Raw genomic sequence first — 18,039 nt, 5'->3', positions numbered from 1 at the left:
GATTAATCATCTGTAATATAGTGTTTTCTCATAAAATAATTTCATTTTAAATGTATTAAACTATTAACTAAGATTTTTTAATATATATAACTGTTTACCTAACCAAAAAAGGCGAAAAGTCTTTTTTTTTTTTTAAGTAATGAATTTTGTGTTCCTTACAAGTAAAAAATTAAAAATTTCCAATTATGACATTTAGAAACGAATGAGAAAAATAGATTTTTCCCACCATTAAAAAATTTCAACTTGTAGCATTCTATTTAATGTTATCTTTTTAATCCCAAATCAATCTATCTCATTTGAATTATATAAAATATAATCATGATTTCTCTTCTTGAATACATTGCTTATCTCAATACATTAATAAAAATACATCGAATCAAAACATACCTATATGAAGATGTTTTGCAAAAAAAACAAAATGTCATATTAATTATCACTTTGCAAAATGTCATATCAATCACCGCTTAACAATGATTAATTTGTTATGTAAAAAAAAAAACAATGATTAATTTGATCACTTAGAAAAATAATTTGTTGTTTGTAATCTATTAAGATTATTTCTTTGCAGAAACTACAAATTTATCCACCCAAAAAGATTATAAAATGAACAATTATTAGCAAAATATCGCAAATAAATTTCTATGCACATCATTATATTATAATAATAATAATACAACAACAACAACAACAACAACAACAACAATAATGAAAATACAATGGTGAAAGCTAAAATATGTCACTCATCCAATGATATCCATTTGATTAATATTTGCTTTTATCTAATTAAGTGGCAATATATAGTTTTTTTAATACAATTATTTAGAGTACTTTCTCTACAAAAACTACAATTTTGTTCACCCAAAATGATTAAAAAAAAAACTTAGTAAAGTCTCATTGTTTAACACCTAAATGGATCACTAAAAAAATCAAATTCTAACTTGCAAAACAACTAATTATTGACCTAAATCAAATAAAAAAATGGGATAAAGAAAAAAAATTGTGATTGGGAATTGGAATACCAAAATACCTAAATATGCATAAAAGTTGATACAAATTTTCCTAAAAGATAAACAGATGTGAAATGGCAATTAAATCAACAATAAAAAAAAAGGAACCATTAGTAGGAAAAAAAAGTGGCTGAAAAAAAAAACCATCAAAAGAGAAAAAATGAGAGAGAGAGAGAGAGAGAGAGAGAGAGAGAGAGAGAGAGAGAGAGAGAGAGAGAGAGAGAGAGAGAGAGAGAGTATTGAACTTTTTGCTGTAAACAACTTGGAAGGAATAGGGGAGAAAGGTGGAAATGAAGTAAAAAGAAATTTATAAGAAAATTAAGTTGGAAGAGGATGGGTGGAAGTAGATTAAAGGTTCAAAAAATGGTAGAATTTATGAAGATATAAAGGAGAAAATTTAAAAATTTATAAAAGAAATCAAATGAAAAACTTAAGAAGCCAATGATCAAGAAAGTGAAAAATTGAACTAAAAAGACAATGGTTGAAGAAGATGAAAGGTTGAACAAAGTAAAAATTGCAAAAAATAAAAAAGGTTGCTAATTTCGTGGCACAAAAATAGCTTTGTAAAATTTATTTTAAAGCTTCCATTATTATATAATAGTATAGATAGATATGTGTAGACATTGTTTTTGGTTTTAAATTCTTCATTTATTTTATTGCTTAGTTATAAAACATCTAAATTAAAGTAGATAAATTTGTATAGACAATATATATTAATAGGTAAAGCTTAGAGAAAGTTTAATTAGAATTTAAAATTAGAATCCAATTTTGTGTCATGTATCTAAATTTATATGAGGACCATACCATAATTATCCACTTAAGTTTTTTAGTTTTTGTGTTGAATGAGTTAATGAGTGCAAAACTCTAAGAATATAATTTTAATGAACTATAAAATTAACAAAAAAAAAAACCAATCACATATACTCATTAAAAATCACCACACAATAATGATCACCACACATTCTATCTTATTAAAAATTAAAAAAGAAAAAAAAAAAGATCATAAGTAGTGTTAAATTTAGGTAAGAATTTTAATATGTGACTATTTACATTTATTTTAAAAAAATTAGTTTGACTAATTATTTATATTTTTATGATAAAAATTGTTTTTAATTTTAAATGTATCTATACGTATGCATGAGTTACATGCTATTTTTAAAAAATAATTTAACTAATTATTTATATTTTTATAATAAAATTGTGTTTAATTTTAAATGCATCCATACGTTTGTATGTGTTACATTTTAATTATATATAAAGTTAAAACCGTCTAAGATGAATGTATAAAGTTAATCTATTTATATATTCGATATCTTCCCAAAAAAATATTTATATATTTAATATTGTCAACAAAATTTAGGAATAAAAATTAAATAAGAAAAAAAATGATTATGTAGGCAATGGCGTGGCAAATAAGCTGGTGCAATATGAGCTTAGTAGCATATAAATGCTACGTTTTAAGTTTTAAATATATATAGATATAAATTAGCAAAAGGAACCATCATTATGGTGAAAATTAAAAATAATGTTGATATTTTAGATTAGTCATTTATCACATGGTTTTGAGTCTTTTACTGCTAGCATTTAACACAAAATTTATTTGTTAAAAAATTAAAAATTTGTTTACTAGTTCTTGCTTAGTAGCATTGTTACCATAAACAAATCATACAGAAAACCAATAGTTCCCATTCGTATGGAAGAATTTTACCAAAACTACGTAATTTTAAGTTGTTGAAGATATTATAGAAAGTTATGGCTGCTGGCAAAAAATGAGATAATTCATAACACAGCTAGGCTTAGAAATAATGAAGAGATCGAATGCCACATGCATGGCAAACCGAAAGGTGTATAACACGCCATTTGAACTGGGTATATTCAGTACTCATTGGGTCATCATCATATTCATTACTAATTCTCAATGCCTATTAAATTTGGGCCTGAGCAACTTCAAATGATAAATACTACCACGCCGAACGGTTAGCAAGCAATCAAAAGAATATGCTCAAGGAAAGTTTCTGTGTGTTTAGAAGTGGGGTCTTTTCTCTCTATTTCCTTTACACAGTAGAAGGTGTTCTAGTATCCTGGGAGTAATACTGTTATTCCTAGGCTTGTTGGGTATTTTTTTGGGGTTTTGGGAAACAGTTTTGAGTGCTAGTGAGGATGGACGATTTGGCTCAATCATGGAATTGGCTTACTCTTTCGGATAGAGAGGGGCCAGGGTGTTGTTTACTTGATGATGAGAAAGTTGACAATTTCTCCATTGCTGCAAAGTTTTTAACTAGACGAGCCATCAATATGGAGATTATAGCTAAGACCTTCACCTCATTATGTAGAGCCAAAAATGGTTTCAAGATTCAGAATTTTGGAGACCATAAAATTCTTTTTACTTTCGACAATAAGGAGGATGTGGACAGAATTTTAGATGGAGAACCATGGAGCTTTGACAAACACCTAGTGGTGATGTGTCGATATGAAAATGATTCTCCGCTGGAAGACATCCAATTTGAGAAGACTAAGCTTTGGGTTCAGGTACATGGAATTCCAATTAAATATATGACAATTGAGGCGACGAAGAAAATTGTAGTGTACTGGGAGAGGTATCAACGCTGAAGGATCCAAAAATCTATGATGGTGGTCACTTTATTCTTGTTCAGGTTTCCATCGATTTGTCCTTACCTTTGTGCAGTGGAAGATTGATATCGGTTGGTGAAGGAGGTAAACAGGTGTGAGTTGTGGATTGACAGTGAGGGTACACTTAAGTTAGAACAGCGTGAGTACGGACCACAGCTGAGAGCTCCACCATTCGTAGCTGCCAGAAAAAATGCAATCATGGTCCCTGGTTATTATGCAGCGAAGAAGAAGCAGGGTTCAGGGGCATCAACTGATCATGTTTCTGGCCAGAGTTCAGTTTCAGGCAGGGGGAAGCTACCGGAGCAATCACAAGGTGTAACGGTCAGCACAGCAGACAGCATTGATGGTGATAATATTTCCTCATTAATACGCAATAAGATAAATGGAAATAGGAAGGAGGATTCGGTTTCAAAAGCTTAATGAGGAAATAATGGAGGAATCAAACAAAATTAATGAGTCTGTTTCTGATTTGGAAATAACGGTGGAATTAAACAAAAATAATGTGACCATATCTGATGTGGAAGCAAATAATGAGGAAGTTTGTTTGGCTAAGGAGTTTGGGGCGGCTGCACTTCAGGGGTCGGGCAAGAGAGCAACAAAAAACCCTACCTCACGTGACAATTTAAGGCATTTATCCCAACTTACACAATCACGTGACTCGCTACAAGCTAGTTCTCTCCATTCAGATCCAATCCGTGGTGCTTCTACGTGGACACGCAGAGAAAGAAAAATAAAGGGTAACACGGTAGAGACAATGAAACCTCTTGGAAAAAAAAAGTTACAAGAATAGAGGCAGACCTTCCTGTAGTGTCAGCAAAGAGGTTTCAGGCTGACCCCAGGAACGAAAAATCACCATCAGTAGTGGCGGGAGCTGTTGTCCAGCCTCGCCAACAGCAATGAGTTGTTTAGCATGGAACTGTCGCGGGCTTGGGGACCTGCGTACAGGGAGGGAGCTCGTGGAAATCATACGAGCAAAAAATCTCGCTGTGGTGTTTTTGGCCGAGACACTTACAGATGATGCAAGGCTAGAGTTTGTTCAAAGGTGGAGTTTATGAAATTTCAGGTCTGCAGTGGAGTTTATGGATGTCGAGGAGCTGTTGTCTTGGCTGATTGCAGAAGAGAAGTCACTAGAACTGTTTGCATACATGGCTTGGTTGGTGTGGAATCAAAGAAATAAAACCCGACTGCAATTACAAGTTGTTTCGCTTCATCAAGTGGCTGAGCATGCACAGGAAATGTTGGCACAATTCCGTGACAATCTGCAGGTCCCAAATGTTCAGGCAGTTACCAATGGCAGTGGAGGGACGAGGTGGAGTTGTCCGCCAGTTGGGTTGGTGAAAATAAATTTTGATGGTGCTGTTTTTGGTGCATCTAATATGTCCGGTATTGGTGGGGTGATACGGGATAGTAATGAGGATATTTTGGCTTCTTGCTCACAAAAAATCCCTCAAGCATACAAGGCTGAAGAGATTGAGGCGCTGGCAGCCTTCAAGGCTTTGTCTTTTGTGTTTGAGTTGGGATTTCGTAGTGCTATCTTCGAAGGTGATTCTCTTGGCTTGATTCAAGCTTTGAAGTCAGAGGAGCGTAGATTATCACCAACGGGCTTACTGATTGAAGTAGGGAAAGTGCTTGCAAACAATTTTGTAAGATTGTTGTATTCTCACATTAAGAGAAATGGCAATAGGGTTGCTCATAGTCTGGTTAGAAATGCATTATGCATACCAGATTTTCAAGTATGGATGGAAGATGTCACATCTTATATTATTCCGATTTTACAATTGGATGTAGTTGAAGTACACTAATAAAATCCATTAGTTTCCTTCTCAAAAAAAAAAAAAAAAAAAATCATACAGAACATACCAAAACCATAATCGTTGCTAAATGCATTCTCATTCAGTAAACCTTTGAGGTTTGCAATGGGCTATGCCACCTTAAAAAATTACGGGAAGTCGCATCTATGATGTGAAACATAAAAACATAACTGCAGAATTACCAACCAACAGTTCCAAACAACTTTATGGAACATTACAACATCATCTGAAGTTCTTGCCATTTCAACTTAAGCCCATTGTTCATATGTAATCTTAAAGATGAAATGCCAGTATGCCTAGTATGTACTCCAATGACAATAGTTTCTTGTAAACATTTGTAAAATGACTACAGATTTTATATTTTTGGCTAGAGAGAGAGGAAAAAAAAAAGAGTAAAAAGGTATTGTACAATGAGAGCGAACAATTTACGAGGATTTTATATCTGATATCTTTTCAGACTAAGACTTGGTTGTTGTTATTGTCATATCTTATATATTCCTTTTCATTTGCTCTCTCACCTTATTCTAAAATTTTAATGACAAATATTTTTTTGGATGAAAAAGCAAGATTTTATTCAGCATCAATAATCCTACATCAACAAGCAACCACACAACTTGCAACGAGGTGCAAACAAACAAACAAAACCGCTGCTCAACAAAAATAGAACAACACTAAGACAATAAGAATAAGCCTCGCTATCTACTATACTACACTAGAAACAATAATCTGTAATAATTGTAAAGGGATTCCCCACAAACAACATGACACCCTGTTCTAAACGGTGTTCTTAAGTCTTAACCTTAGTTATAGTTGCTAGTCTGCCTCTTACATTTGAATTGAAAACCTTTATAAAGCTAGGATTTTATTATTTGACCATAGACTGCATGCATAACTTGTGAGACTATAAATTTATACCTATTGCCTTCTTTGTTGACCACGGTGATTTGGAGGTTTTACACATAATGCTCAGTTAGATATAGGATTGCCACAGTTACAAAGAAGGCAACCACATATCCAATCACCATTCCTTCCCATGAGAACCATGTTTCTTTTCTCTCAACCTCTGGTGGTTTTGTTGATGATGAGTCTTTTGGACATAACACTTGAATTTGCATTCCACACAATCCACTATTGTTGGCATAAAAGTTCGGATCATTCATTGTAACCATCTGGCTACCAATTGGAATCTTACCCGTGAGCTTGTTGTTACTCACATCCAAAATAGTCAGTTGTAGCAACATTGCTAGCGATTGTGGAATTGAACCTGATAAATTGTTACGTGACAAGTCTAAACCCTCCAGATTTTTTAAATCACCAATACTTGCTGGTATTCTCCCATAAAAATTGTTAAGTGAGACATTGAGAAGCTTTAGAGCCTTCAGCCTTCCTAATGAAGTTGGAATTTTACCAGAAAGTTGGTTCATTGACAAGTCTAACAAAGAGTAGTTCTTGAGGTTGTCAAATGATAGACCTTGTTTTGACTTCTTCCAGTTCACTATCATATCATTAATCTTGGTACCAATGGTGTAATAATTTGTTCCAAAACCATTAAAATACGAAAATCCATCAGGTGTTTCAATCATACCAGCAAGATTTCCAAACTCTTTAGGGATTTCTCCAACAAGATGATTGCTTGAGAGATCAAGAATTTGGAGGCTGGAAAGATTGGAAATACAAAAAGGGATTGAACCTTGGAGAGAGTTGTTTCGTAAAATTAAAATATGAAGGGTGGAGATTTGGCAGATAAAGTCAGGCAATTCACCTTTGATTTTGTTGTCATGGATGTCTAGGTATTCAAGCTTGCTCATATTAGTCAAGTTTCTAGACAATCTACCAGAAAACTCATTTTTTCCCAAAGCTAGGATTATTGTTTCTTGGGAAAAATTGGTTGGAATTTCACCTGAGAATTCATTTGAAGAAAAATCAATGATTTGGAGTTGTACGTTGGAACTAAAATCTGGTAAAGTGTTGCCAGAAAATTTGTTGTGTGACAAGTCCAATAAATAGAGGCCATAAATCTTGGAGATGGATTCAGGAACCTTCCCTGAAAAATTATTTCTAGCCAACGTAAGAATCCCAAGTGTAGTGGCATTACCAATGTTGTTTGGAAGTTCTCCATAAAAGTTGTTTCGGGACAAGGAAAGAGCATATAACTTTTGAGAGTCGAAGAGGTGAGGTGGGAGAGTACCTGTAAGATTGTTATCTGACAAAATTATAGTTCCAACCTCCATTTCAGCAAGCCATTGTGGGAACATTCCTTCTAGCTGGTTCTCACTCAAGTCCATAATTTCAAGTGTCTTTTGTGAAGAAATCCAACTTGGAATTTCTCCTGTAAGACCACAAGACCTCATAGACAACTCAGATAGCGTAAACTTTGGCACAATCTTTGCATTGTTATTCCAAGTGAGATTATTTCCTCCAAGAAGAAGGCTCTTCAAGCCCTTGATATTGAACAGCTTGGATGGAATATCTCCAATGAGCAAGTTGCTTTCCAGATGAAGTATTTCCAATTTCGTCAAATTCTGTATGGTTGATGGGATTGTACCCGTGAGCTTGTTGCAATTCAAGTCCAAATTGGTCATGTTGGCTAGATTGCCAATATCGACAGGAATTTCCATTGACAATGAATTGTAACTCAAATCCATTGTTTTCAATTCCTTTAAATATAGAATTGAAGATGGAATTTCCCCAAATAATTTGTTGCTGCGAAGAAACAAATGCTGCAACTTTGTCATATTCCCTATCTCCTTAGGGATATTTCCCTGAAATGAATTTGAACTTATATCAAGATATTGAAGATGCTTCAAGTGAAAAAGCTGGGAAGGAATGGAGCCATTGAAGTCATTATTCCACAGTTCAAGATGAACCAATTCTGTCAGATTGGCGAAGCCGTCACCTGGCAATTCTCCTTGTATTTGATTCCAAGACATGACAAGGTGCGTCAAGCTTCTAATGCGAAAGAGCGGTGTCAAGATGGTGGAAGACAGCACTATGGGCTCCTTCCACCAGACAAGGTCCTCCAGATATAGAGCAACCACATTCCTTGAATCAAAGCGAGAACTACAATTGACCATGTCCCAGTGGCAACAATCTAAGCTGGAATTCCATGATTCTAACAAAGCAAGAGGGCTTTTTGGTGAAAAAGAAGTAGCAGCATTGATGAGAGAGGCTTTAAATTGAAGAAGGGCTAGTTTTTGATGTTCAGGACAAGAGAGAGAAGGGGTAAACAAGATGAGAAGTCCAGGTAGTAGTTGTAGCAGTAGGCTGAGTTTTGCCATTGCTGAGTGTTTCTCTCTTCTTTGTTGGGAGGAGTGGGCTGTTGTGGGATAAATATAATAGAGGTTCAGTTGGTGCACTGCTGAGAACTGATCACGGCCATGGTCTTGAAGTTTCTTAGAACGAGGTGGGAAAGAATACAGACTTGAACGCACTTTAACATGTTATGGGAGAAACGTGATACACGAAAGCATATGATCATGCAGCTAGCGCCTCCATGAAACAAAAGCCAGCTTATTGAGCTTATTCTTGATATGACTCATGTCTCCCATTTCAAACAAAATTGAGAGACTTCGATGAGGTGGCAAGTTTTCAGCTAGCATACATAGCACCTTGTCCTTGTCTTGAAAATTTTGCAAGAGAGACTACTGCAGCCAGCAAGCCAGACAGAAAACAGGGTGGAAAGCTATGGGGGGTTTTTCTCTGAGTTGGACTATTATTGTTCTTTGTTGGATGGTTATGAAAACTTGGGGAGGAGAATGATTAGAAGAGGTTTTTTTCACATGCAGTACCACCAATCACGATGTACACAAAGTCTTAAGTCATCGAGTACATAAGAGTAGTTTTTGGAACGGGCGGTACTGTTTCTTTCACACAGTGTGCTTTATTAATATAAAGTGTGAAAGAGTTTCTCCCCCTTTTGGAAAATCTATGGGAAAGGTAAGACCTTCTTGTTTTCCTTCTTCTTCTCTACAGTTCAGCAGAAAGGGCAATAAGAGACACGAGTCACAAGTTGAGTGGTGGTACATGATGTTGGACAGGAAATTTGAGACAGAGGATGCGCGTTCACTTACAAGCCTTGTTTTATGGCAAAATTTGCCAAACAATATGTTTTTAGAAAAGCAGCACACGAAAGAAGTTATTTAGTTAGTTAAACTGTTTTTGAAAGTCGAGTTTGGCAAACTCAAGTTTGGGCTAGAATTCAAGTTTGACAAACACAACTTCCAAGCAGGACCAAGTAGGATGCATCAATATTGCTTGGAAGTCGAGTTTGTAAAACTCAACTTCCAGCCCAAAGTCGAGTTTGCCAAACTCGACTTACAAAAATAGTCTAACTAACTAAAAAACTTCAAACATATGCTATTCACCCAATTTTGTTCTAAAAAAGTACTATTAAGCAAATTTTGCCCTTGTTTTATATTTGAGAAACAGACTACCTATAACTAACTCCAGTAAACTAAGAGATAAATACACAAGTGGACGAATTGTAGTTTAACCGAGAAGATAGATGCAATATCAAATATGACATGTCATATAGCTGCATGAACTCTGATAAGCTTGTATACGAGATATCATGCATTATCAAGTTTTACTCTGTTGATCAGTCTTGATCTACAGAATATAATGTCAGCATTCTAAGCTTGAACATGCTCTAAGTTTCTTGCTATGCAGGTCACTCTATGTTGAGCATTGGAATCGGAGAACTATCCTTCTGGTAATCTTCTGATAAACGCATTTGTAAGTTACTATTTTTGGTAGAAAGGCCCATGTAACGAAAATAAGTGTGGCAAGTGATTGCCTTCTAAGATATTGTTTTAAAAAAAAAGGGAGGTGGAGGAAGGGAAACAGAACAAAATAGAGCAGAAGTATAAGACAAAATTTAGCTACACAATTAGTTGTAATCTAAGACTACAACCTTACTCAATATCACTCACATTATTACATATTTTGAAAATCTAACTGTTGAATTACATGTTGTTTATGTTCTTAATACACATCAAATTTTGTGTCAATTGAATATTATTTACTATACAATTTATAAGTTTACATTTTATGCATAATTTTAAACTACAAAAACTTGCAATTTAAAAAATTTATTGATGACATAATTATTGATCTTTAATTTTATAAAAATTTTGCAAGTATAGAGTATATAAGAAGAAAATGTGATCCATCAATTGATTCGTCAAAATTCATCTCCAATAAAAAGATATTGAATAAGGTTTGTAGCTTTATACTACAACCAATTTTGTAACAAAACTTTGTCCAGAAGTATATAAGAAGTTATCCCTAGGCCGTGGCTCATTTCAATGAGCCCATAGGTGTACATCACAAACTGATATAACCCTGTTTTATAAGCACCAAATTGTCCCTAAGCTGTGCTGCACACACAAAAGTTGCATGCTTTGTTAGAAAGACCTGGTTTTAGCTTCAGACTAGTCTAGAAAACCCCCAAGATCTGAAAGAATGGGCTATAAATCAATTCATATCCAGTCCCAGCAACCCCCAAGATCTGAAAGAATGGGCTATAAATCAATTCATATCCAGTCCCAGCAACCACAATTCCAATAGGCAAGCCAACAAAAGTGGAGAAAAATCTATGAGAGGAAAAATGAATATTTTATTCATGTTCAACCCATTCACAAAATGAGAACTATATATCGACAAAATTAACAAGGCATTCTAATTACCCTGACCACGCAAACGTTTTAATAACCACTTTTTTCTTAACCTCTCATTCAACTTCATGAACATCATTGCCCTCCTCTCATCAAAAGAAAGATATTCACATGCCTCAATAATAAGATCGTCATCAAAGCCAGGTATTGTTTGTACCATTTCAAACAGTTCATCCAAGCACACGGTCTTATTATTTTCCGCCAATGCATCGGCTATTCTACCAATATCTGCAGCCATGGCACTCATCATTTTTAACATAACATCACTTGAACGTCTCCTCTTCAACAGCCGTTTGGAATGAGATGATGAAGAAGGCCTAGCCCTTGTCTGCTGAGATGAACCTTGCATGCCATCACTAGTATCTTCATGTGACATTTCTTCATTAGGAAACATCTGTACCGGGGTTTCAACGTGCTCTTCATCGTTGAAAGTAGAATTGCCTTCAAGTCTAAGTGTGGCACCAGCTTCAAACCAATGTCCATCTGGTGCCTCATTGCCAACTATTATTCGCAAGTCATCATAATTTTCAATAGACCTGGCTCGCAATTGCCTTGCATCCGGAGACCTCTGAAATTTGTACACATTAATTAAGTAATGCATGACAAAGTACGAATCTGAAAAGATTAAGAATGTTTTAACGCAACTGGAGAAAATCATTCTCTAGAGGTGCACTCAGCACTCCATAATCACAATTAGGTTTCAGTTTTTCTTTTACTTAAAAAAACATCAGAAAAAAGAAAATGGGAGAAACAAAATTTTGGAATTTAAAAACAACAGGCAAAATAGGCTCATCCAACAACACTCAAGTCTGATCATTTACAAAGATGAGTTTACATCCAAACATTTTTACCGGTGGAGTCCAAGAGACTGAAAAGTGAATTTATCGTCATATTTAGAAGTTGCACATTGAATTGCAATGGTGGAACTACATAAATGATTGAAAAAATTGCATCTGTAACACTGAATCTTTGAAGGAACAAAACATGTACCTTGATGTATTCATTCCAATCAGAGTCAGTTGCGACAACCATCTTATATCTCTCATCCCACTCAAACCCACCATGGGAGAGGAGTTCCTTAACAAGTCCATACTGTTTCTTCCATGTCTTCAACCGGTTTCTTATGTTTTCCTTTGTCAAGTCCAACCCAAACTTCTCATTGAGAACTGTAAGAGCAGCCATATAAGCTACAGGCTTAAAAATTTTATCAAGCTTATTTCCCAACATCACTTGCTGGACTAGCAACTGTGTTAAGCATCGATCCATCTCATCTGTCCAAGATATGTACTTTCCTTTATCTTTTGCATTGTCAACCTCATTATAGTACCTTTCCTCAGCAACTACTGCTTCATTCTCAGCAATTAAATCCAAATTATTCTCAGCTATATTTACTGAGCTTTCAGGTGGATCATTGCAACCAATAATAACACACAACTCCTCATAGTTGTTGATGACTCGTCCTTGAACAGTCCTAGCATCAGGGTTTATCTGTATAAAAACAGTTAAAAATCAAAATCATCCCCCTGTACGTATTATGATGAAAAGATCCACATGCAACTTTGTATATGAAATGCTTCTTTTCAATAAGATTCATTAAGAAAGTGCAATAAAGGGCGCAGCCCTAACTTTCTATATGAAGTATTATTATAACAAATTTATCAAGCATGTTAGGTACCTTGACATATTCATTCCAAGCTGAGTCATTTGCAATTACCATCTTCCGTCTCTCATCCCATTCAAAGTCCCTCTGATCCAAGAGTTCTTGCAAAATATCATACTGTTTCTTCCATGTTTTGAGACGGTTCCTAACATGATCCTTTGTCAAGTCAAGATGAAATCGCTCCTTTATAGCGAATACAGCCGCTTCATATGCGGCAGGTTTGAATTTATTATCTAATCTGTTTTTATTTCCAAGTATCACTTGCTCAACAAGAACTTTGCCGAGGCAGCGATCCATTTCAAATGTCCACCTCACGTTCTTCCCTAGATCTTTTGCCTTTCCACCACATCGAACAGGGGAGACATCAATAACATCAACAGGCTCTGCAGCCTCATGAGAATCACCAAAGATAATGAACAACTGATCATAGTTTTGAATAAATCGATTGCGGAAAATCCTGGCATCAGGGTGAGTCTGTAGAGTACATAGAAGACTTAGCAATATGACATGGTCATAGTCAAGCATTACTACAACAGGAGGAAGGACCCAATTTGAATACCAACATAATACGTACTTGACATTCATTTTGAGAAAACAGAGATCATTTTTTATCACTAAATTTACATCTGAAAAAGAGAGTTACCACTTTAGCATAATAGAAATCAACTTCAAACTTGGATTTCAAGAACTAGAGGCTTTTATATGTCCTGTCAATTGAGTATGTTTCTGAATTGACTAAATGGTTTTTGTCATTGTCTGATTGGTTTATCTCCCTCCCATTTTGTAATAGGATATCATAGTGGCACAATGGCAATTTTATTCTACAGGCAATCAAATTATATGACCTCCTAGATAAACTCTGACTAAATCAACACATTCTGTAATGGATGTCAACTAGGTTATGACAGATGACTGTTTCAGATATAAGATTTTACCTTCTCTTTTTTGGTTCTTTTGGCTGTTCAGATGATAGGATATTTTTAATAGAGTTTTGGATTAATGATGCTCTTTCTTTTGTTGTTGGTAATTACACAAGCACTATTGGGTCTTTGAACCCACGACCTTATCCTACACCTTGCTCTTACAACAAAGATACCATCTGAAACAGTCATCTGTTCAGATAATAGAATATTTTCAGGGACTTTTGGATTGATGATACACTTTTTTTTTTTGGTAATTATACACACGTCTTTGACCCACAACCTTATCTTGCATCTTGCTCTTACATGGGAAGGAGGTACTGTATGAGCTAGAGTTCAATGGCATTAATGGTAAACAAATTAGGAATTGAGTTGCAAGGAAATATGCTTATACACTTTATTGGTAGTTAGAATGATTTGTATGATAAATTTGAAGTTAGAATGTGATGGGATACTTCAAATTTATTTTTTCTCATTGTGGCTTCACATCCTTTATTTCTCTTGACCTTCAAAAAGAAACTAAATGCAAGCCAAATTTTATGTGTGTGTGTGTGTGTGTTTTGGGGGGGGGTGTTTAGAATTCAGTTTAGTACTACACCATTTTCAATTGCTACATTTTGATCCCCAAAAGTTTGGATTAAAATAAAATGGTTAGGGTTCTGTGCAATGACACATTAACGATTTAATTTTAATCCAAACTTTAGGGGGTCAAAATGTGGCAAATCGAAAATGGTGTAGTACTATGTGATACGATCAAACCAAACGGGGTAATTTGTATGTGGATATTATTTATAAATTCATAATTTTATAACACCATTCACTGTAATTCGCCAAACATTCAAAACGCTAAAGAGCTTTTCAGTTAAAACTATATCGCAAAAGCTCTACTTCCTATAGCGAAGTGTGCTCATAGTATGCATGTTTCTCCCTTTCGCCATAGTGCTTCATATGTTATCAGCTTTCTTTTCATTCTTTTTGTTTTTTGCCTTCAAGAAGAACAAATTATTTGAAACAGTTCATTTGCTACACACAATTATTTGCTACAATATAATTATTATTCAAAAAGATATTACATACGCAAATAAGTGTTACCAAAAAATGAGATTTGAAAATTTCAATGTATGAATTCTTAAAAGGTCCCACAAATATCACACCTACAAGTGTTTGTTCAAAATGAGACATACCTTGACATAGTCATCCCATACTGAATCACTTGCAATGATCATCTTCTGCATTGCATCCCATTTGAAACCACTATGAGAAAGGAGTTCCTTCAAGATCAAATACTGCTTCCTCCAAGTCCTCAGGCGATTTCTAATGTGTTCTTTTGTCAAATCAGGCCCAAATCTTTCATTTAAAGCCAAAACAGCAGCATCGTATGCTTCCCGCTGTAGAATTTTATCTATTTTATTTCCCTTATTCACTTGTTCCACAAGAATCTTACCAAGGCAACGATCCATTTCTTCTGTCCACCTTAAGTTTTTTGTATGCCTGTCATCACTCTGAATCTCAGACACAATGCCTGCATCCACACCCTCCCTACCGACTGTCAAGTCCACATTAATTTCAGTATCACTATCAGAAACGCTTTCCATTGCTTGATCATTGCCAATAATAATACACAATTCATCATAATTTTCAATGAACTTTGCACGGAACTGCTTGGCATCAGGATGTGCCTGCAGGTAAAATAAGACTATGAAATAATTATAACCAATTAGAGTTTAGTATTACCCTGATCAAGTGCATAATTATAGCATCATAGTGCATGAATCCACACCTTGCTGTAGTCATTCCAGACAGAATTATCTGCAATAACCATCTTTCGTGTCTCATCCCACTTAAATCCTTTATGAGAAAGGAGCTCCTTTAAGATCCCAAATTGCTTCCTCCATGTTTTTAGCCGATTTCTAATATGTTCTTTTGTCAAATCAAGGCCAAAATTTTCATTTAAGGCTGTAAGTGCTGCTCTGTAAGCTGCAGGCTTCAAAGTGCTGTCTATCTTGTTTCCCTTTTTCACTTCCTCAACAAGAATCTCAGCAAGGCAACGGTCCATCTCACTCGTCCATGCCACGTATTTTACCTTGTCCTTAGCATTGTAACTTCGAGTCTCGTATACTTTATGATACATTCCTTGTTCCTGAAAATTTTCAATCATGTAGTAAAAACCATGTTGACATGTTCTGTTAATTACATTTAAAAGACAAACAATCCTAGGCTGCCAATAAATTCATTCTCATTGATTCTGATTGAACATTGCCTAACATCATATGGCAGGAACACCAACATGTCACACCAGTGGCCGAATGGGCCATTGAAAGGAATTATATGCAATGCATTTTTTTTCCTATTTGCTACATTTTCTGGTTTGAGGGGGGTAGTCAAAGGCAAAAGGTGACCTTAAGGCACCAAGGCCTTGCAAAAAGGCGCTAGCCTGATTAAAGCAAGGAGCCAAATTCTAAATATAGTTATTATACATAAAAAACTTAATCATATGTATCTAATATAATGAAATGTTATAATCAAGTGTTTCTGACATGTTGGCACAACAAAATTAGGTTCATTAATTGATTTCAAGGTAGGCTTAAGCCACTTAACACAGTTTAGGCTCCATTAATTAATTCAAACAATAAGTTTTACAACAAGCTTTATAAATTAATTAAAGGTTTTACAACAACAATCTGTAAATTAATAATCTAACAATATGTTTTACTATAAACTTAAAAATAAATTAAAATTAAAACACACACAATCTAAGCTGGTGCTCTTTCCTCGCTTGCCTAGGCTCTAAAGGCAAGTGCCTCGGTAAAGGCACCTTGCCTTGCCCAGGAGCCTAGGAGATTGCTTGGCTCGTCATTGACTTCCATGGGGGGAATAGGCCTACCATGGTACAGACCAAAAGTAATCTTTGGCTGGAAGCATTTCTAGTCAGCACAACACAACTAAAGATATTTCCCAACCTCCTCAACATCCTTCCCTTTAATTTCTAGTAATTAAAACTCAATTCAAGAATCCTTCAAGTACTTATCGAGAACCCTATGCATCAAATTGGCATCAGAACCCTCTATAATTTCAGTCCTACATCACTATATACAAATGATCATCTACTCAAACACGCTTTAAACCACAAGCTAAGAATTCCCTTTCCTCCTCAAAGCGAACACCATCCAAGAAGCTCTTTATATCAGGTTTTCCATATTACCCTTTCACGGGCAAGAATCGACACAACGTAATAAAATTTACAAATGTATGAGCCCCCCAAATAAGAGAAACCTCAATCCAACTCCAAGACTAAAGTTCTCAACAATCTCAATACAATTCCTATGTTCCGGCCTTACTGTTTGCTATAACATACAATGTAATTGCTCGCAGGCAACAGATTAATTACGGTTAGTCACATGTATTCTTTTCTGCAACCACACAATATGTACATTATTCTCTACCTATTAAATTCAAACTATTTGAATTTATAACTTCATTAACATACACTTAAAAATAAATATAATATATATAAATATAATTATATAATTATATAAAATAAAAAATAAAAAACTTCATTGTCATGGCTAACAAGCAAACATATGCAGTTCAAAATAATAATAATAAAAAATGTAGTAAATGAGTGATATAATGAAGAATTATAAGCTCAAGTTTTTAGTATACTTTTATAATCACTATTTAGGAAAGGCCACAATGATATAACAAACATAAACGGTCCAAACTCCAAGCCCTATATATTGTTAAGCTCATCGTTAATAATTTATATATATATATATAGAGAGAGAGAGAGAGAGAGAGAGAGAGAGAGAGATTCACACAGAGCCCGAAGGCTTAGCAGAACAGTTTTTAGGGAATGATCGCTTAACAAACCGAAAGAAAAAATTTAACGTAACGAATCAAATAGAGATGGAAATTCGAAAACGGAGATTGGAGAGGAAAATGGAGAGAATAGTGATTACCTGAGAATGCGGTGGAGAAAAAGGACGGAACAGTAGTAAGTCTTCGTCTCCGCCTCCGTTCTCTTCTTTGTTTCACAGTTTACCTTCTCATGCCAAAACTCCTATTACTAATATCCTATGTATGGCTATGTATTTTTTTTTTTTTTTTTTTGGGGGTTCTTTTATTACATTTTGTGCACTTGCGATTCACGTGCGTGTATAATACAAAGCAATGGTTTTATTACACCGATATGATGCAGACACGTGCCTAAGATTTTACACGTGGCACAATATTATTGACCGTAATAGTAGACTTTGAGTTGGGCACGGTGGTGGTGGTGGTGGTAGTGGTTGTGGTGGTAACCATAAAGGTGAAGGTTTTTTTTTTTTAATTTTA

At 35.0% G+C, this 18,039-nt stretch overlaps 2 protein-coding genes across 2 annotated transcripts; both read right to left on the bottom strand.

The window, feature by feature from the left end:
* Positions 1-6,390: 6,390 nt before the first annotated feature.
* On the bottom strand, positions 6,391-8,727 carry LOC142606935 (uncharacterized). Its single transcript, XM_075778312.1, has one exon. The coding sequence runs from the start codon at positions 8,725-8,727 to the stop codon at positions 6,403-6,405; it is 2,325 nt and encodes a 774-aa protein (XP_075634427.1). The 3' UTR covers positions 6,391-6,402.
* Positions 8,728-11,046: 2,319 nt separating this feature from the next.
* LOC142606715 (uncharacterized) lies at positions 11,047-17,796 on the bottom strand. Its single transcript, XM_075778052.1, has 6 exons — positions 17,664-17,796; positions 15,485-15,844; positions 14,889-15,383; positions 12,800-13,258; positions 12,115-12,612; positions 11,047-11,692 (listed from the first exon to the last, which is right to left on the bottom strand). Exons 2-6 carry the CDS (start codon positions 15,833-15,835, stop codon positions 11,129-11,131), a joined length of 2,367 nt encoding a protein of 788 aa, XP_075634167.1. The 5' UTR covers positions 15,836-15,844; positions 17,664-17,796; the 3' UTR covers positions 11,047-11,128.
* Between the last annotated feature and the right edge of the window lie 243 nt (positions 17,797-18,039).

The sequence above is a fragment of the Castanea sativa genome, chromosome 8 (genome assembly GCF_040712315.1).
Source record: "Castanea sativa cultivar Marrone di Chiusa Pesio chromosome 8, ASM4071231v1".
Taxonomy (NCBI): Eukaryota; Viridiplantae; Streptophyta; class Magnoliopsida; order Fagales; family Fagaceae; genus Castanea; species Castanea sativa.
This window is presented reverse-complemented; position numbering and strand designations above follow the sequence as displayed.

What these genes read in the sequence shown, in the direction of transcription:
- LOC142606715 (XM_075778052.1), bottom strand. Translation starts at nt 15,835, where the DNA reads ATGTATCATAAAGTATACGAGACTCGAAGTTACAATGCTAAGGACAAG. An exon ending in CTTGGAATGAATATGTCAAG is followed by an intron (nt 12,613 to 12,799) that starts GTACCTAACATG and finishes GTTTTTATACAG; the next exon opens with ATAAACCCTGATGCTAGGAC. An exon ending in ATTGGAATGAATACATCAAG is followed by an intron (nt 11,693 to 12,114) that starts GTACATGTTTTG and finishes TACAAATTTCAG; the next exon opens with AGGTCTCCGGATGCAAGGCA.
- LOC142606935 (XM_075778312.1), bottom strand. Translation starts at nt 8,727, where the DNA reads ATGGCAAAACTCAGCCTACTGCTACAACTACTACCTGGACTTCTCATC.